The sequence below is a fragment of the Tinamus guttatus genome, unplaced genomic scaffold (assembly GCF_059628265.1).
Source record: "Tinamus guttatus ecotype Peru unplaced genomic scaffold, ASM5962826v1 Tinamus_guttatus_pri_ptg000203l, whole genome shotgun sequence".
NCBI classification, from domain to species: domain Eukaryota; kingdom Metazoa; phylum Chordata; class Aves; order Tinamiformes; family Tinamidae; genus Tinamus; species Tinamus guttatus.
The window spans coordinates 4164125-4185142 of NW_028288737.1; the positions used below are offsets into that span (position 1 = coordinate 4164125).

The window sequence follows — 21018 nt, forward strand, 5'->3', positions numbered from 1 at the left end:
ACACTAAATGCATTCAAGACTGATAGCAAGGCTTCCAAAAAAACTAATTGTACTGTGAAATACGTGGTCCAAGTTATCAGAACGAAGAGTTTAACAAGATTAGAAATATTTTTATTTAAATGGATAGAATGGAAATCCAGAATGGAAAAGAAAAAAAAAAAAGGAAAAGGAAAGGAAAAAAAAAAGGAAAAAAATACAAAAAAAAAAGAAAAAAGAAAAAAAAAAGAAGAAAAAAGAAATAAAGAAAAACAAAAGAAGAAAAAAGAAAAAAAGCATTTGGAGGAGAATTAATTGTTAGATTTTGGATTAGGAAGAGATTATCTTGGAAGACAAGTCATCCCATATCTGATTGTTACATTGAAGAGTTTTTGTGCTTTTTTCAAAGCTTTATTTGGGAGGAGGAGACCAGACTAAGAAGAATATCTGAAGGATTTAATCTGGTGACTTTTTTTGGACCTCTTTAAGCGTCTCTTCAGGGCAATGCTGAGGAACCGCTGTTGAAAAGTGAGTTAGCAATAAGCTCTTGCTAAACATCCACCAGAGAGTAAAGACAGCAGCTCAAAATGAAGTGGACACGACATAAACAAGTTTGATAATTATCCACTGCATTTTGTGAATACCAAAGGCAGTTCCCATTTGCAAAATGATTTTTTTTTTTCAGGGAATAGAGTTAGAACAAACCTGCAAAACATTCTTCCTATTTGAGACAAAGAAACATCAATGATTCTTGATTAAGTAAACAAAAACCAAATATAACTATGTAACACATATGCACTGTGAGTAAATACAAGTTTTTGAATGCCTGGAAAGAATTCTAGAGTGTGGTAGATTAAATATTAATGATTTCAAGCATTAATATTTTAATAATTTCCAGAGAACTCTTGGACTGCATAGTCTAATGACTGAACTTCTGCTGTACTACTAATGGTGACAGTGTCTTTAAAGTGGTCCTGTTACATTGTTTCTGATGAAGGATGGCACTAAAATTTTTGGAGGAGTGTCCCGATTCAGTGTCGGGGGAGGTTTTGATAGGATCCCAAGAGCGAGGTTAAGACACAAATGAGGTCAAATGCCGTACAGCCTTGTAAGCTTTATTCTCATAAGCGCGATAGGACAGAAAAAAAGAAGGAAAAAAGAAAGAAAGATAAGCAAGCAAGCGGGAGAGAGAGATGCAGCAGGGTTATAGCGACCACCACCATCAGTTCAGCGAGGTGTCGTGGGCTCTGCTTCGGTGCAGGCACCGAAGGCCTCGGTGCCGGTGATGTCCCGCACGCACCTCGGTGCAGGTGATGTTCCACACGCCTCGATGCAGGCGATGTCCCGGGTAAGAAGCTGTGCACCTCAAAAGAAACCGCACACACCTGAGAAGAAGCCACCACGCACCCCCCTGGGTGGGGGGGGAATATGGAGTCCTTTTATGTCCCTGTTCTTGCAGAGTCCACCCCCCTTCTCTGCCTGCTCTGGTACTCCTCTTCCTCCAATGCCACTCCATAGACACTGCTGGGCCTTGTTTGGGCCTTGTGCTAATCTCACAGTCCTCCCAGAGGTAGGGTGCCAAGTTCAAGAAGCAGATAATTGTAGGGAGACGAAACACCTGGAGGTGACATCACAGTCTTCCCTGAGCCAAGGTCAAAGAGTCATTAATTGTATGGAGATAAGACGCCTCAAGCTGATAGACGGGATGCTTAGGTCAAGAAGTCCTAAATGTTATGGCAACAATGTCAAGACAAAAGACAGTTCAAAACAGTCTCTTACAGGAAGGTAGAGGTGAGGGGAGAGAGATATCTTGTCTTCTGTATTCGGAAAGGGAAAGAGAGAACGCGTGCTCCTCTGAGCAGGCAAGAAATACTAGAACACCGAAGCAGACACTCAGTGCTACAGATTACCCAAAATGGTGATGCTTTAAAACCTCAGAATTGGATGAGATTCATAAAGGGGTTTGGAGAGGAAGATTAATCTGCAAATTTCAGTAATTTGTCCAAAAATACCGTTTGGATTTCTTTTCTAGAGCAGGCAAAACTTTCTGTGAGATTTCAGGAAGCTTTCATAGCAGGAATTAATGCAGCTGATTTCTGCCAGGTTGAGACTGGGATTTGTCCTTTCCTTCTTTTGTGCTTGGTCATGTAACCTTTGTGAAAGCAAAACGTTAGCAAGATCACTAACTATCTGCTTGTTTTGTTCACATTTTCCTCAAATATTTGATGTGAGCAAAGACTGCTTTGCAATGACACTGTCACAGAAGTATGAATACCCAGAGTATTCACCATTACTATTACCTGGCCTATGATAACAAACTCCTTTTATCCCCCTCCTACTACTGTTTGTCAAGTCTAGAAACTCATTCACATTCATACCTTGCGAAGAAGTTGCCTTAAGGTTAAATTTCTAATCTACCTGTAAGTCAAAAGCAGGCATCAAATAATGGCAGATATTTGCTCTTCTGTTGGATCTTGGAGCTTACTGATGCAAATTGGCATCGATCAGCACAGTCCCATGAACTAGCAGAGCACTTTGCCTGCAGAAGATAACTGCAAAGTTATTCAAGAGCTTTCTCAGAATCATGCAGCAGTCTCTGCCCATCTCCTAATATATGGTGGAGGACGCCTCTCTGATATGGAAGCGTCTAGGGGATCAATAGTCTCTCATCCAGTGAGCAAGTAGAGAACTGTATGAGACTCGTCTTCTATGCTCCTTCTGTTCCTGGAAAAGGTTTTGGAAATCAAAGGCCACTGCTCACCCTCAAAATCTTCCTACAAGCAAGTAAAAATGCAAAGCTCCAGTAAACCACTAAGATCTCCAGCACACAGGGCCATTATAAGGAAAAGCCAAAACAAACAAACAAACACCCTCAAAGATGGCCACACAGGAATTCTTTCTGACCCCAAATCTGGAAAGCAAGTATCAAGAAAGCAAGACAGGACCTTATTCTATGCTACTGTCAAAAGAGCAAAATTAAGTGACTTGAAAAACTACATTGGCTTTTCCAGGATTAAAGTAAAACAAAGTGATACGCTATTAATTTTTCTGAAACTTTTGCAGTACTCAAAATTCCTCCATACCAAACTACCTAGAGAAGGCTTAGGAAGAAGTCACTGCGATTGCCCACAAAATCTCCCTCCCTCTGCACAGAATGAATTAACTTCCTGTGGTATGAAGGACTCTGGCCTTCCTTTTACGTATTTCTGTACACCATTTCTGTAAGGAATTTCTCTTCCTTGCCAAAGAATGAATGTCTTCAGCTGTTATCACTTTATTTTAGTCTCCTACCAGAGATAGGACACGAGATAAAAAAAAGTATACGTGTGTATAAATTCTGCCCCAGAAAGTAAAGCAAGGATTAAAAAAAAAAAAACCCTTAAAAGATCAAAATATCACAAATACTAAGGAATAAACACAGAATTATATGCTAGTATCTAGCTTAAATCCTAGACTTGTATAGACACGCAGTGCTGCACATTAAGGCAAAGGTAGGGAGAAGGATCTGAATAGTCAAGAACACTTGAATGGATTTTGCCAAGTTAAGAAAAAAGTCTTATCAGGTTCCTATGATCACCCAAGGAAAGGTACCCTGATGTCTATATTTTTAAAAATCTAAGACTAATTTATTTTCCTGCCTATATGATTTGAGAAATGCTCGTGTATTTGTAAAAAGTTCATACCCACACAACACATTGTTAACAGAAAAAGACACAAAAAAATCCCCATAGTATTTTACCAAACCAGCCTCAGCCGATTCTGAAGTCAGTCAGGTGTTTTTTTGACATATGTGACGAGAGCTTATCCCAATAATAAAAACATGTTACTAACATTTCAAATGTGGACTTTTATTATTCAAACTGTTTTAATTTCAGAATATTATGTTCACCCATACATGAAGGAATGCCACATAGCAAAGAAACTACAGATACTAACACACACAGAAGGACAGTCGGCTACAGAGTCAAATAGGCATGAGAAAGAAACAATGTACAGTCATAGGTACCCCCTGCCTTCCTCCCTCGCCCCCCCCCAAAAAAGGTTATTTTTAGAGAGGATGGGCTCACATGATGATTGTTCTGTATATGTTTCCCACCTTTGCTTAATTAAGGATATTGCTGTACAGTAAGTAAAAGTGTTAGAAAGCACAAAAGCAGATGCTTGTGAAGAAACTGAGATTTGATAAGATTAGGTTGTTAAAGAAAAAGTGAGATTTTTGTAAAAGTAAAATTACAAAGGATAACAAGAAGAAAGTAGAACTACTCTCTGCTTGTCAGAAAGCTTTTGTAGCTGTCAAAATTCTGGAGAGTAACTGAAGAATAGAAACTTAGAAATTTAATTATAGCTATCATTACCATAATATGTCTGAAACAAAATGCTCATACTGGAACCAAAGATCTACACATTGTATTAAGGACAACAAAATTGTATACACATTCTGAAAAAAACAGTCTAGAATTAAAGACAATTCAGTTTGTGAGAAATTAACGTTAAATAAAAACAATGCAGTCTGTGTTCAGAGGTTCTCATCTAAGTTCTATTGTGCATCCTAGGGAGCTGTTTCACTTATAGAAAAATTTTTTAGAGACTGATAAAAAAAAGTTGCTAATTAAATAAATATTTTGTATAATTATAAGCACCACTTGAACACACTGCAGAATTGTTTTAACTATTGTGTTTGAATCAATGATATTTATCACTGAACTCTAGCCAAAACCTCAAATACGCCAACATTTTAATTAAGAAACGCCATAATGCCATCATAAATTAAACAGTCCAAGACAATATATGCTGTCAAAAAAAAAAAAAGGTATATACAGAGTACACAAGCAGATATGACTTCCGTTTCTGACATGACATTGAGCAGGAACCAGAAATCCATATTGAAGACATCTGGTTACACTTATCTGGTTGCATTTTCTTCCATGTATGGATCTCCCTGTACACTAATTTTACTGCTACTTTCCTAAGAAAGGAAATTAGATAGAATCTCTCCTACTAACTTTACAACAAAACCTTTTCATGTATCCAACATTAATCACCTCTAAAACTGAGTAACTATATTACCAGAATTAATATGGTGTCCTACCTCCAGCTCTCTCCAGTCTATACACTAAGGATGCACATTAAAAACTTCCATCTGGGGCTATGAGTAGTTAAAGACAGAGCTGTTTTCAAAGTGCCTAATCTTTCATTCTTTAAACACATACAGGACTGCTCTATAATCTTTTCTCAAAAAACGTTTACTCGTGTGAGAAGGGTCTCTGGGCCATTTAGGTAACATAGATAACAGCATCCAGGCAGGACACTGGGAGCCGTTTACATTTGGTCTTGCTGATAAACTTTTTTAAGGTTTTGTATAGGACGTGCACTGTCATTCTAAATGTACACTATATATGTACTACCAACTATACAAACTACTCTCTGAAAAGGAAAGTGTAAACCTTTTCCCCCATTTATCAGTTTTTTTTAAGCCTGTACAATTACTAGGTAATTACTATTTAGTAGAAGTATTTCAGAATGACAGTAATCTCGGTGTTTTGCTGTCACTTGCAGTCCCATCTCTAAGTGCACTCAGGATGATTATTTTAAAAGGCTGATGGAACTCTTGCCTTGCTGAATATTCCTAGAAGTGCATGGTTATGAAGAAAAATTTGTCTTTAATTGTTCCACAATTGTCTTGTACAAGACTACAAACATCTGTGACAAGTACACTGCGAGCAGAAGGTATAAACAAAGCCTTTTAAAAAATTTGCAAATGTATTGTTTAATCCTTTAATATATTTATGTAATTCAAATGAAATTCAGAAACATTTCTTTAAACTTTTTAAAGAAAAAGAAAAGGAAGTGCCCATCCTTTAAGAGACCCCATACCAGAATTTCACAAATGGTAACTATATATTTTCAGCCTTCTTTTTGTAGCTGTCTAGAATACTGGTCAAGGATGACAATAGATCTTCAGACATGAATTCTTCATAATCTTTGTCAATTTTCTTATTCTGTTCATCAATATATTTCTAGAAGAGAATTATAAAAGTTGATTAGAATGATGGTGCCTCTATAGTACTGTGACTACTAAAGCATTTTAAGCTATCACTGTATGGGGTAAGTGCTAATAGTTAAATACTTCTGTGCTTTTCAGAGAAGAGGGGCTGGACTTGAGTCCTGACATTTAACGATTACTGCTGATTATCTGTACCAAATGTTTTGATTCAAGGAGCTCCAGGCACTCATTAAGAAGCAGGAAATACAGAAGGGTTTTGTCAACAATTTATTTACTAGAATCCATGGACTTGATGTAGCATCCATTAATCATTGATACTTGACTCAAAAGAATAAGTTCTAAAATCCATACATTTAATTGCAGTTGTAGATAACTGTAGAAAGATTTCACTCTGAATATGAAATATTAGCTTACCTCTACAGATGCTACATGAGTAGTGATCACGTCCAAAAGATGACTCAAGTTATCACATGCCTTCCTGCTCTCCTCTGTTTTTGTTTGCATAACAACTTGGTATCTAGAAAATACAGACCCTCAGAAAGTCACACTGTAAAATTCCTGACAGCTGAAAAAATCTCTTTACCAAGTTGTACACATTGTCAGATTATTCATAAGTTAGCTACATATGATTTGTTTATTAATACCTGACTTAGAAGAACAAGGACCATAGTGTGCTAATTAATATGAGAAAAAAGTACCTTACAGCAGTGTATTTAGAATTAAATCATATCTGCAGATTATGAACATGTATGATGTGGTTGTCAAAATGGTGATTATTTGGAACTGAATTAATAAACTTACCGCAACCGTATATATTATAAAGGTGCATGGAAAACAGGAGTACTTAGATAGAAGAGACTTCTTAAATTCCCTAGCAAAATGTTAAGCGCCTAGGAGAAACATTGTTCAACTGTAAATTTGCAAAATTAGTACACTGAAATGAATACCTGCTCACTGACTTATTTTAGATAGTCATTTATAAGATGCTAGTTGTGTTAGGACTTAGCAAAATATCTATATTGTTAAACAACAACAAAGCAAACAAACAAACAAAACAAACAACCCCCAAACAATATAATGGGCCTTACTGTCGCTGAATATCGTGCAATTCACTTGTGGCTTCACTGAGACCTTCATTGATGCCGCTCTGAAGAAAGTGTTTGTGATTCTCTAACAATTCCAGCTCACTTGCACATTTTTGCTCCTGCTCTTCTGCCTCCTGCAAGTGATAGCGAAAAATGGCATAAATTATGAAATACTATGAAAATTTATTTCTGAATAATACTAATCCTGATATTTGAATTAGCAGTTCACCGCAGAAGTAACTTTACACTCATTGCTCCAAATTAAAATTTCTGGATTGTCCTATCGTGAAAACCAATGCAGTCTCCCCTTATTCCTCCATCCTTATTTCAAGGTTTGTGTTGTAGTGCTATCTTTCCTTCAAACTCATGTGGGCAAAAAAAAAAGTGCTGACTCTCTGAATAGCTTAAAAATGGAACATCCCACACTGTTTTTTAAGCCACTTTGAATGAAAGCCTTTCCCCTTTGGCTCTGAAAGGTGCATGTGAATTATTACTAGTCATTTCCATAGGAAGAATGACACTGCTGACAGTATGCACAATGCTCTGAAATGCAAAGACAACCTAAAAAAAATCTGCCATCACTAAATATTCAGTTTTGCTAAAATATAGCACTACATTTAGCATTTGTGAAATAAAATGTTTCATTAATTCAGCTTATGAATGGCACAGATAGATATGAATTACACAACTATGTCTCATTATAACCTGTGCACTAATTAGGAAGTATTTAATGAACTTTCCTTAAAAACAAAACATGCATAGCAAAGATTAAAAGATGAGTTTCGTAGGTTTTGGAAGCAATAAACTAAATCAATACCTTCAGTCACCTAGGCAGGATGTTAGCAATGATATAGCCCCCTGCTTTATGGTTATATCACAGCAGTTTGGATTTGAAAGAGCAAATATATTAAACAGTTCAAAATAGCTCAAAAAGCCTTTTTTCTCTTGAGTACTATGCACCCACCAAAGCCTCAAAGGACATGCTGTTGAAGAACTCAAAAGATATTGAAGCAGCCTACTACTTGTTAACTATTTCTGTTGTTAAACCAAAAGTAAACGTGAGAAAAAAAGAGAGGGACTGCCCCCCTTTGGTGGGGAGAGAGAATAACACTAAAATATTGAAAACGTGCTTTTAGGCAAATAACATTTCCTCCATCTTTAATTTGGTAACACATTTAATAAAAAGTGTACTAATAACTATTTTATACTAAACTGAGCAAACAAGGCATAAATCTGCTTTAAGCACATGCTTTGAGATATCCTGAGTTCAACAGGTGGACATGGATGCTTCTACGACTGGATGAAGTAATTTAAGGATTTGCCAAAGGATTTGCCAAAGTAATAAACCAGATTATTGTATGAGAAAATGGAATCTGACTCTCAAGATAGGAAATATTTCTCAATACAATGTGTGCATTGCACATTTGTGAACATGCATTGCCTCATTTGCACGTAACAAAAGGAAAAAAAAGAATAAACTAAACAGCCTTGCAAACAAGAGTTTTTTGAGATTTTCCTTTTTATCTGAAAAGATATCTAAGACAAGATGGGTGGAAGGGAGGGCAAATGCTCACCCCTGATCATCTAGTATATCAAAACAAGATTTACCAGGAGCCTGGTAAATCCAGGAAAAAACAGGGAAAAAAAAAGCACAACTTTTCATTAAGCATAAATTCTGGTCATCAACCTATAAAAATGTTCTACCTTAAGCTTCTGTTGGTAAAGATCATCCAACTTTTCAGCTTCTTCTTTCAGCTTTTTCACAGTGTTTTTCTTTTCCTCTACCATTGTGTTCACCTAGAAATAAAAATGTAATTAAGTATTAAAAGAGAAATACAACATACAACTTTACAGATAACAGCTGCAATAGTCAAAAAGCACTCATTTACTCGGGAAGTGTATATTTAAACAATTTCTGTTTGGTACAAATATCAAATTACATTTAACAATTCTTTATATCTGTACAGTTTAAACTTTTTGCCCCATAATCTGGGGAAATTGAAGATTTGTGGAAGTTTAAGCTTTGAATATAGAGCTTTAAGTTTTCAATGTCCATAGCTTATGGTTTAGAAAAATATACTAATGTTTTCAACATTTCAGTGTCAAGCTTTGTTTTCAATCAAATCATACCGACTTTCCAAAAAGCTTTCCAGAGGCTTTTATGCCTTTGGAAAGAGTAGCCTGTAACCCGCAATGACAACAGCTTTTTGGAGTTCTCCATAAGGAATCTGGCATAAAGTTTAGCTCATTAAGTGTTTCCCAGGGACAGCAATTTTAAAACTGGTCCCTTAATTTCTTCAGTGTGTATTGCAACATGTTACATGACCAGCAATTTTCCTTTTTCAACCCTTTTTGACAGCGTTGCTAGAAATCTTTTCAATGACAATTAGTAAGTGATGGCAAATTAGGAAACCAGATTGGAATAGACAGCTTATTAAAATATTAAACCCAAATCTTTCCGGTACTTATGGTCTTAAATTATATGTAACTGCATAATCCTCATTTTCACTATTCTTTCAGCTAATACAGACCCTAAAATTCTCACAAAGGCATTTAGGCTCCATCATAATTAAAGCAGTCATCTTACCACTTCCCTCCAGAAACACTTCATCTGACCAAAAGATCAGCTGGGACTAACAGGTGCCATTATTACGTCTCAGATCCTAATCTTCATTGACCAAAACAAACCTGTTCTAACGTATCTTCCAAACTCATTTTCTGGTGAGTTGCTTTTCTAATTTCTTCCTCAGTCTGGTTTATGATCTCCATAAGGGGAGCCTGTAATATGTATACAAGAAAAATGGCATTAGCCAAATTGTTAGTGTAAATTAAGAGGGATGCCAGCAGATGTTTTCTTTCTCCAGTTTTTATTTGCGCTGCTTTACCTTCTGATGACAAATTTCCTTCCACTAGCACAATGCAGTTATGTAAGTTCACCACAGAGGCTTTTCACTGAAGCTTCATGGAAGATTTAAGAGTGGCACTCTCAACACTTCCAAGGAAAAGTTTGAAATATATTCTTACGAGAGTGTTGCAAGAGACATTTGGCGCACTTGATGCTACTTACCTTAATCTGAGTTCTGTATTTGACTAGGGAACTTGGTCCTGCCTCAGGATTAAACTGAATCTCAAAGTCATGGCCTTTGGAATTCTCAGCACTTATTGGAATTAACTTCAGCTTTCTAGCCAGTTTATGATACTCTGCCAGTTGTATTTCGATCTATTCAGAGGAGAAAAAATAGAAAAATACAAACGAAAATCTTTGCAAAGATTATAATATTTGGAACAGGTGTTTGAATTGCTCTTTAGGAAACATATTTCCAGGACACGTCACAGTATGCAAGAGCTTAAGTATTGACAGTTCAGCATTTTGCATTTTTGGTGTAAATATAGACTTAAGTTTCTTTCAGTGTTTGCTCTCATTCTGTAAAATTAATAAATTTGTCCCTTTTAAAGGTTTCCAACAGAAATTCCATACAAGGGACTCATTAGGCTCTAAATACATGTAGAGGTACTGATTCAAAGCATCAGTTTTGAATTACTTCCTTGATATAAGATATTAACACAAGCAATTTCAAGCTAATATTAGCAAAGTAGTTGCTACCTTAACAGTGAGAGTTGACAGTAAATCATATTCTTGATATGTCCCTAAAGGTGCAGAAAACCATACATAGAGTATAAGAATACATTTCTATTATGCTCAGTACTGAAAAGAGAAAAAGAAAACTTTTCAGAGAACATAAGCAGAAATCAGTTTTATCATTTTTAGATCATTATGAGACATCCATGCTATTGTTGTATTATTTAGGAAAGAAGTTAGCAATAGCCCAAGTATCAGGTTTTTGTATGATGAAAACTGAGAGCTGCCTCTCAGAGTAGCAGGATTTTCACATACCGCCTCTTTATGCCTAGCATATTTTATCTCCTCATTCCACAGTTGATGCTGTTCCGTTTCCACTTCCTTAGCCAGTTTCTTCATGGTTTGCTGAAGCTCATTTTTCTCGTGATTTATTCTCTCTATGTCCGCAACTGAGTACTTCTGGTTATCAAAGATGTACTGGAGCCGAGCGTTTTCCTGCTTCATTGCTTCTACCTCCATTTCTAAATTCACAAAAGGATTCACAAAACTGATGTAAAACACCAGCCTATATAGTTTAACCCAACCTAATCTCTAATGTCTCTAATGTACAAATGGCTATAAGACAAAAAAACTCTCTTTAGGAGAAATTAATTTAGCAAAATAAATTACTACACTTGCAATACACAAAGCGTCTCTCTTTTGTGAAACTGATAATTATAAAATATTTGTAAAGCTAGCTTCACCCATGAGCAGGATCTTTCTTACCTGCTGTCTCAACTTCTTCATTAACGCTTTTAATTTTCTGATCAAGGATCGCTGTATGAGACTCTAGATTTTCCATATAAGCCTGGTATTTCTGGACATCTGCTTGAAGGGAAGATTTCAGCTTTCGCAGTGATACTAAACGATCCTAGTCAATGAATGGAAAGAACAACCACAGCTGATTATTTACACTAATTATTTTATTTTCAAACCAGGACAATAGAATAATTATAGCCAGCCCTAAGAGCATGAATAAAAATCTGATCAAGGTTCTTCACTGTCTACATCTGCGGCATTTGACTCAAGTATAAGTCTTTAAAATAATGATAAAAAAGAGGCTGAAAAATTATTTGATTTTTTTTTTTTTGCATTTTAGTGTTTGACATTTTTGATTAGCATTAGGTATTGCATAAATTAAGTTCTTAAAGAAAATAATTCAAAAGTATTACAGTAATACAAAAAGGGTAGATGAAACCAAGGACAAGGGAAGTTAGGAATAAAGAACACATTTGGCATGCAAGCTGGAGTCTCAATTTGCCAGCTGTGCAGCCATTAACCCATTTTGAATTTAATCATGTTTTAGGAAAAGAAACTGTAAACACAAATACTTTCCTCAAGTACAAACACAATACTTTCCCCAAAATATACTTTGATTGATCATTACCAGTATTTTCCATAGTTCCATCCCTTAAAAGTTTTCCTACAAATGTTGGCAAGGGATATTGTTGAAGTTCAAATGAACAATGGTTCAACTATTGGTTCATTAGTATTTCAGTCAATGCAAGATCCTCATAATTTGAAAATATCCGCTCGACCATCAAACAAATGGTCTCTGAAGACTCCATAACGCGTTCTACTACAGTGGTACAGCTTGTAACAGCCAGGGCTCATTACAATCTTCTAGAACACTGAAAACAATTTTTCCATTTTTCATAATTTATTATCAGTATTTTGATATAGAATATCGACAGAGCACCTTCAGTATCCATAACTGAAAATTAAGGAAGGTCCCCATCCCTCCACTGCCAGTAGGCAAGCACAGACACTGTTTACTCACCGGCTCACTCTCCCTTTCTTTCTCTAGTCTTGCAATCTCTTCATGAAGCCTTTTGTTTTCTGCAGCTAAACCTTCTAGCTGAAATTCATCTATGTTGAATACATCCTCTGGAGAGGGAAAAACAAGTAATATAATCTCACTGAATGTCATCTAAACTGAATATCTATGTAATTGCTGTAGTTTCAGCACAAGGAATACCCATTATCTGAACGTTTTAACTGAAAACTAAATTTTACATTAGAAGCTTTCATTACAAAGCAAACAGACGAATACCTAAAACAGTTTCTCAGTCATGGGAATCATACAAAAGCCTAAATCACTGCTGTGAGGTTGGTTTCAAACTCTCATTTAGCCAACGCTGTAGCAATAGTAGTTATTACAAGAGTTTCCATCTGTTCTAGCTTTTCAAGGGTAGTCTCATTAGGAATCTGTATATTCCTTTCTCACCCATGTACTACCCTGCATCTTGAGCCATGTTCTCTCAGCTCCCTCAGTTTTTGCCCAACAGCTGTATTCCTTTTTCCTACTAATATCTTTCTGTCTGGGAATTTATGCCTCCTCTCCAACTTCCCTCTGGCAATAAAAGGGTCCTCAGTCTGCTTTGTGTAAAGGACCCAGAAGGGGAGAATTATTTTCCCTCCTTGTTCCCACACTATCTGTTGCACTTCTGTAGACAAGGAAACAAACGAGTCAAAGACATTCAGCTCTTTGAAGGCAAGCACAAGGTTTGAGTCATGCTTGGGAATTCTCTCTCACAATAGGGTATGGAGCGCTCACAGGCTGTTCTCGGAGCTTTTTGAAGGACCTGACCTTTCTTTCTCAACATATCTGCAGCCTTTAGTAAGATTTTTTTTTTTCCTTTCAGTAATAAGAATGATCTGCACAGCTGGCATTTGCAAGCCATGACCTGCATGCTGCTTTCTGTCATTACAAAGTCATTGAAAACAACTGGCTTACACAGGTACAGTTGACAGCAGAGCATGACCTGCCTGTCTGTACGAATACCAAAGCATAAAACAGAGAACTAAGTGTAACTGAGGAAACTGGCAATTTCAGCCTTCCTCATATTAGATCAGTCTTATTTGTCAACTGAGCAAATTTCATGCTAGGAGAAAAGAAACAAATAACACAATCAGATGCTTCATTAAGACATGAAAACTTACTTAATTTTGACTGCACTTCTGCATCAAATTCTTCAAAAATATCGTTCCCTTTCATGAAGTGCTCATAGCACTTCACAATGTAGTCCATGAAAAGCTGGAAATGATTTAAAAAGCTTTCATGAAGATTCAAAGAACTGTAAAAGGATTAGTCAAATCTGCACAATCAATGAATTATACAGAGGCAAAAAATATCTTTTACAAGTTTGTGCTACTTTCTGTAAAGTCTACTTGTGGGCAGACTTCTGGGCATCTTTTCTGTTTTTTTTTTTATTATTTTAATAGAGTGTCAGTAGATGATATTCAGATAAAAGAATGTATTTACCATTATTAAAAAGGGGTTAGAAAAACTTTTTTTTGATATCCAGGATAGCAGAGACAATATTAAGTTTATCACTTTAGACTGTATGATCCTCTGAGTTTATAGCAGCCGTAGCTCCATTTAACAGAGCTCTTCAGTAAATATGAATGCTATACTTCAAATGCACAGATATCAGAGAATTAATATTAGAATTAAAAGCAGGTTACCCAAAGGGCCAAAATTCAAAATTCCACTTTAATTAGATTTTTTGCAATTCACTACAACCTGAACACTGAATGTTAAATCTGGAAGGAAGCAAGCTGCTGTATTTTTAAGTATTTGATTTAAATTCAATACATCCACCATTTTAACATGCCGAACTAGGAAGATGTCAACCGAACCATTTACATTTATGTAACAGTTACATTTGTTTTACCATGTTTAAATGGTTTAGTTTTGCATATAGCAAAATTCAACTAAACACAATATGACCATCATTTACTTTTTATGGTACCTTATTATGTACGATTCCATCTTCTGTCTCTCCTCCCCAGTTCTGTCCATCATCAAACGATGGTGCATTCTCTTTTATGGCAGAATACAGCTAAAAGGCACAGACATACATGCAAAGAGCAAATGTGAGGACCTTGATTAGTTTTCCTATTAGTGACATGTTTGCGATGAGCAGAGTAACATTGAATTGGGATTTCAGCAAGTAAGATGTAATGGTGATGCTTCAGAGCATATCAGGGTAGGGCTATTGCCTTATATTGGCTACAAGCCCAAATGGCATTAGATGGACAGTCAGCACTGCTGGATTACCTTGGAAAGTCACATGTATTTTTTCAGCAAAGATCATGAAATTTTCAAGTGTGCGCAGTTCAGCAGTGGTGAACTTCTGAGCCAAATATGGCTCAGACATGAGCTGGCAACAACTGAGTTACCAAGAAAACAACCACAAACAAACAAACAACTAAACAAGAACAACAAAACATTCTATACAATCACAGGTTACTTGAATAGCTGCTATAGAAAAATCCACCCTTCAGCTTTAAATTTAGAAGATGGCAGATGTCTCAAGAAGTTGCTTCACTAAAAATACATCTTTAATTATGTCCTAAAGATGTTTCATCTGTGAACTTTATAAAGCATCATGTATGTATATGCAATAGATTATTTTTACTTTCTCATACACAAATTCATCCAGTGAATGTAGTTTTAGAAAGTTCATAATATAACATTAAAACCTTCAATTTACATATTAACAAACATTATACATTACTTTAAAGTGTACTAAAGTAGTCCAAAGGCTAGTTTCATAATGGCAATAAAGAATACCTACTTTTATCTTCCCATAAGTAAATAAAGTCATTTTTGGAAAGCTATTAAAAGATATTGAAAACAGCATTCCAGCCTGAAAAGTGGAATTATTTGACTTAAAGGAGTCAGACGATACCTTGACACAATCAGTTAACCAAACCAAAGCTGCGACAATCTGAGGCCATGTGTGCGGTGCTCCCACTGTATACATGGAGCTTTTTGACAAAGGAAAAGTGTATCTACAAGGGAAAAGAAAACACATTTTAAACAGCTGTGGGAAAAAAAAATGAATAAGCTAAAAAACCCACAATTTTGTGTGTAGGTTTTGAAGCACACAAAGCAGAACAAACTTCATTGCACTTTCTACTATACATGAAGAAGTGATAAGCTGAGTACTTATGGCACAGTTCCATTGTGATGGGTTTCTCATTTTGGAAACAAATTTATATTTGCAGCCTATGTGAAGATTAGGAAAAAATATGTCTTCATACAAAGTATACAATATTTCTTTGTAAACTCCTTTGCCCAAATACACATTCCCCTTCCTAATTAGGTTATTATATTGCTTTTTCTCTCTTGATACCAACTACCTTCAGATCAGGTCCCTTTTTCACATTCTGAAGCTCCAGTGGGAAGAGAGGTGGGCACAGCAGGACCAGGGAAAAGGAGTGGGAGCCTTATGAACATGTGATAAATGATGAGACAGAGACCCGAAGGGCAAACACACACGAAGTAGGAAAAAATAGTACAGTGGGTGCCTAGCCTCCACTCAAACTGGATGCACAAGCCTGAAGGATTTCCTAACATACAAGAAGAGAAAGAGATACAGAAGCCCTGTTCTTACAGAAAGAGATTCTTGCTCCTTGGGGTCAAAAATGTGCTTTGAAAACAAGGAAAACTTCTGCTGATTAGCTTAGCATTATACAGTAACAGAAAAGGTACCATTTCAGAACAGTTGCGTATCAAACTGTTAATTTTACTTATAAATACGGAACACAGATACTATTCTGCTCATTACAGATGTTCTCTCTAAGCCTTCTGATATGCAAGGAACAGAAAAGCACAACTTTAGACACACAGCTGTACAAAGTTATTTTAGAAACATAGGACAAAAAGCTATAACAAACCGAGAAATCAAAATAAGTGCTCGTGAACTTTGCTGAGGATATCTTAAAATGAATTATTTATGTCTATTTTCTAATTCCCAAAAGATATCTTAAAGTAAGTTCTTAAAATAAGTCATTTTATCAAGGATTACAGAGAGCAGGATAAGGCTCCTTCACAGCAACTTTCTTTTCAATGATTCTGCTAGATCAGCAGTTTGAAATATTATAGACTAAAACATCTTCCTAAAATACAGAGAAGTGAACAGACATACACAGCTAAAGAGACCTGACACTATAAAACACAAACTAAGTACTAAGTACTATCACAGAAATCTTTAAAATTGTAAGCTCGAAGAAATCTAGAGAAGCAAAATATTAGCATAAAATAGCATAATAAAGGGACAATGATCTTACCCAAGCTCTTTAAAAACTCTGGGAATTTCCTCTTCAAATTTTGAATCAGGCAGTTCATAAGAAGGGCAAAGAAATCCATAGATAAAAGTGAAGATTTTTAAGAAATCCTTAACAGATGGAGACTGTAGCGACTTCATGGAGACATTATGGGCATAACCATTCTCAACAAGAAACTGAGAAAAAAAAGAAATATTAAGTAGTAGAGCAGTCAATAGATAAAATCTAAAATTGAAGCCATGAAAAATAAGTATTTTGATTAGTATTATTTTTTTACTTAAATCAATGTTTAAAAGAATAATTTAAATTAACAATAATAAAAATAGATTAAATAATAGTTTAAAATAAATGTTTAAAATGAATAGGTTACCTCACAAAGCTGTTTGATGCATTGTTGAATGTATGTCTTGTCATGAAGTGGCCTGGGATCCTTGATCTTCTCTGTACCAAACACACCATACTGACTGTTGCGTGAACCTCCAACGCTGCTTGTTCTAACAACCAAAGAAACATGCGGTTATTGTAACAATAATTATTGTAACAATAGTATAGCCAAAACTCCAAATATTTTTAAGTTGTTACATTTGTTATCTTTAGGTTTTGTAGATAGCCAAAAGTTTCTCTTTAATTAGAATGACAGAAGAAAAACACCAATTCAGAACAGTTGAGGCCCCTGACAACAGTGAGGTTGCTATACCCTAGGCGAACATTTTCTCCAGTTTATACAGAGAAATAGTTTTATAAGAGTGGAAAAATTCCCCTTAGGTGAAGAAACAAGATGTTTCAGTAGGTTCATCAAAGCTTAAGATACTTAAGGATTAATCTTTCTGCAAAAAGATACCTGTGTTTTTCTAAGTGAAGAAGGAAAATATAAACCTAGAAAGCCAGACTGTCAGGAAAGCTTTATCAAAAATCTGGATATAAAAACATGTCTCAAGTTTTATTGATGAGGAACCTTCTTCCTGAAATAAATGTCTTGAGCCGCCCTGCAAGTTATGTAGTGCATGTCAATTCCAAGAGCAGGAATATCCCTCAAAGCTATTCCTGCTCTGCGTTATTGTTTGGTGATCAACAAGCAGAGGAGGAAACATCTGACAATCTTTTGTCCTCATATCCATTTTTCCATGCAAAGGACAACAACTACAAAGTGTTGTGGAACTTCTATTTTTAAATTTACAGTGCAGAAATATAGAGGCATTAATACCTTTTGCCAAAAAAGCTGACTTTTCTTTCAGAAGTTCCGGATGTAGGTTTGCTCATGCTCAGCTTCCCAAATGTTCCTCTGTCCTTCCTGGGGGAGAGGGGGAAGAATACAAGTGACTACTGCTTCTACCATTCCATCTTTTGCTCATGTAAGAAAACTGTAACATAGACATTTAAATGTAAGCATCTTCGGCACAGCAGCTTCTTGATGATGTCAACTGGTTTTAATACATTATTGTACATTACCAAAAACATTTCTAGAAGAAGTTTTATATGCATACTTTTTTATAAATAGACATACATTCAGATATTCTCCAACAAATATGTAAAAAAAAAATTGTCATGGTCATATCAGCAGATTAAAGTCTTACATTTCAAAGTACTTACGTACTAACCATATTGTACATGCACATAGATGACATCCGTTCTGACATTTAAAGCTTATAATATCAAGAAAAGATTTACCAGACCTACCGAACTTTATACTCTTTATATTTCCAGAAGTAAATGCACACTTTTGATGTTAAGTGAGGAAGTTTTTGTAGAACTGGAGCACATATACAAATTGCTGCAGGAAGTTTTCTTTCTGCTGCTCCCATCTTTTTCAGTTGCTATAATCCTGCTCATAAACATATCACAGGAAATCCCTTCAGAGTTAACTTTATGGACCCCTCCTATCAACATGATCAGTAGCACTTACATCTGAGGTGTTTGGAGACCCATCTTGTTGGTGTCTTGTACTCTCAGTGCCATCACAGAGAGCCGACTGCTACTCCCGCTAGTACTCGAGCTTCGTCTCATTGTGGCTAAAGCACAAAGCGCTGTCTCTCAGTGTGGGAGAATCTAGGATTTAAGAATATTTGCCTTTCATAACATCACAGTGACTTTCTGAGGAGTCAGGCTAAGCAAGCTGTATGTTAGACCAGCAGCTGTGTGACAGGCCAAGAATTTCCAGAAACATTGCATGTTCTTTAAAGGGTGTTTTCCCTTTATTTTTTCCCCCCTAAATAAAAACAAAAAGCTTCCAGCTGCAAACCAGCATGCTACCTGAATTTTCAGATATACTCTGATAAGCAGATGAACGGTGCATATCTGATTTGGAGACTTCAGCAGTACAGCCATTTAAATTAAGCATTTCACAGATGAAAGGTAGTGGTTTCTCCAAACCAACGGTTTTATTTTGACTTGTATTTTGGGGTATTTCTCCTTACAGCTACTAAAAGCAAATTGGCTGATTGAATACTTTTTTTTTTTCCTATTTTGATTAACCGTAAAGAAGACCACATTAACATGGCTATTGCTTCTAGCACTTCGTCCATCACTCAGTTCCTTAGCCACTATCTCTGAACCTGCTCATCAATTTTGTGAACGATTTCAGAGTATCATAGAGACCTGGGAAGCCTGTTCTGAATTAACATTATGGATACCTTTCCACTACAGAGAAAAAATAATTGCAACCAAACCATGCAACCAAACCAAAAGCATTGAACTTTTCTCTGCACTGGCATTAGGTGGAATTTTCAGGTAAATTGAACTCACTCACTCGACAAAAAATAGCACCTGCTCTGCAGAGAACGCACACTGTTTGTGGCGTGGGCTTTAATGACTGAACTAATAGCAAAATTATCATGTTGAGCATTACCAAAATATACCATCAACAAAAAATGTGTTTCACAATCATACTTCCAAGTTTCAATTACGGCAAATGTGACAGAAACTTGACCTGTTAAGCCCCCTTAAAAAGTGGGCTTTTTTTTTTTTTTTTTTAAATGACGTTTCAGCTGTGACCTAATTTTCATGGCGGGGTTGGGGCAGAGCTGGGGAAAGCTACATTCTCCCATAACTTTATTCACTACACACAAGGTGTTTATACAAGCAGCGAATCGCTAGCTCACAACTACAGCTTGCTTGAGCCAACGCACACGAGCAAACCTAGGAGCAAAGCGTTACTGGGCACAGCTGCATTCAGTTGCCTTTACAGGGAATTATATTGCTTCACAGGGAAAACAGGGATATTTACGCGACTGAATAGAGGCGGTGCCAAGCGCAGCGCCCCCGACAGCCGAACGCGGGCGGGGATCAGCCTTTCCCAGGCCCCGGCACGCAGGGCAGGCGGCCACCGCTACCGGAGCCGCGGCTCGGCCCTTCCTCACACGGCCTCCGACATTGCGAGAGAAACAACCCGTTGGGACCCCAACAAGGCGCCCGCCAAAGTCCCCTCCCCGCCCAGCCGTTACCGTTAACAGCGTCGCAGCAGCTCCTTCCTCCCAAATTTCAAATCCGCCCGCCAGAGACTACGTCAGCACCGCGGCTGGACGCATTGCGTCACAGCCCTGCGCCGAGCGGGAAGGGGGAATGTGGCGATTGTCGTCACTTCCGCTGGCTGGGCTGCCGCTCACACATGTGAATAGGACAAACGCAGAACCGCGGCTGGGTTTTTATATGAGTGTGTTCTTATATGTGTGAAATATATATATATTTTATATATATATTTGTTATGGCCACTCTTCCTTAGGCGGGAGAAAAGGGGAAAGCGTGCTTTGAAAGCGCGCTGGACTCCTGCGCAGGTGCCCCCGGAAGGTATTAGCAGGAGAGGTTGCCGTACAGTAAGATGGCGGCGCGCGCTGGGCACTCGTTCCGCAGGTGAGTGAGGCCACGGCGCGTGCGCTGGGGCCGCCACGGCGGTACGGGCACGGGCGAGGAGGAGGAGGAAGGCGGTAAAGCCGCGTGGGGGCACTGGGGGTGGCTGTGACAGTCATTATCGTTACCTGAGACCGTTGTTCCCGCCGGCGGCTCCTGGGCAAACGGAGCCGTTAGGTTCTGAAAGAACTGTTTTTTTTTTTTTCTCCCCCTTCTTGTTAAGAGCCGAGAAGGGAAAAATAAACAACGACGGAAAACACACACCCAAACTCTATGTTTCTCTCTAACAGCCACAGAACCGCTTAAGGAACATTGATCACACTGAAAGTCCTAAGGCTCCTGCACGTCAGTTTGCTTCATGGGAGGGCCAAATCGACCACCTTGTTCTCTTGAAACTGAGAGCCTCCAGAAAT

The 21018-nt window shown here is 37.1% G+C and overlaps 1 protein-coding gene across 1 annotated transcript; it reads right to left on the reverse strand.

The window, feature by feature from the left end:
* Positions 1-5870: 5870 nt before the first annotated feature.
* On the reverse strand, positions 5871-20259 carry NDC80 (NDC80 kinetochore complex component). Its single transcript, XM_088524123.1, has 17 exons — positions 20203-20259; positions 18666-18808; positions 17967-18053; positions 17133-17256; positions 16766-16938; positions 15382-15484; positions 14440-14529; positions 13628-13721; positions 12465-12571; positions 11411-11555; positions 10961-11166; positions 10133-10285; positions 9754-9843; positions 8770-8862; positions 7069-7199; positions 6395-6497; positions 5871-5993 (listed from the first exon to the last, which is right to left on the reverse strand). The coding sequence occupies exons 2-17, from the start codon at positions 18764-18766 to the stop codon at positions 5871-5873; spliced, it is 1923 nt and encodes a 640-aa protein (XP_088380249.1). The 5' UTR covers positions 18767-18808; positions 20203-20259.
* Positions 20260-21018: the final 759 nt, after the last annotated feature.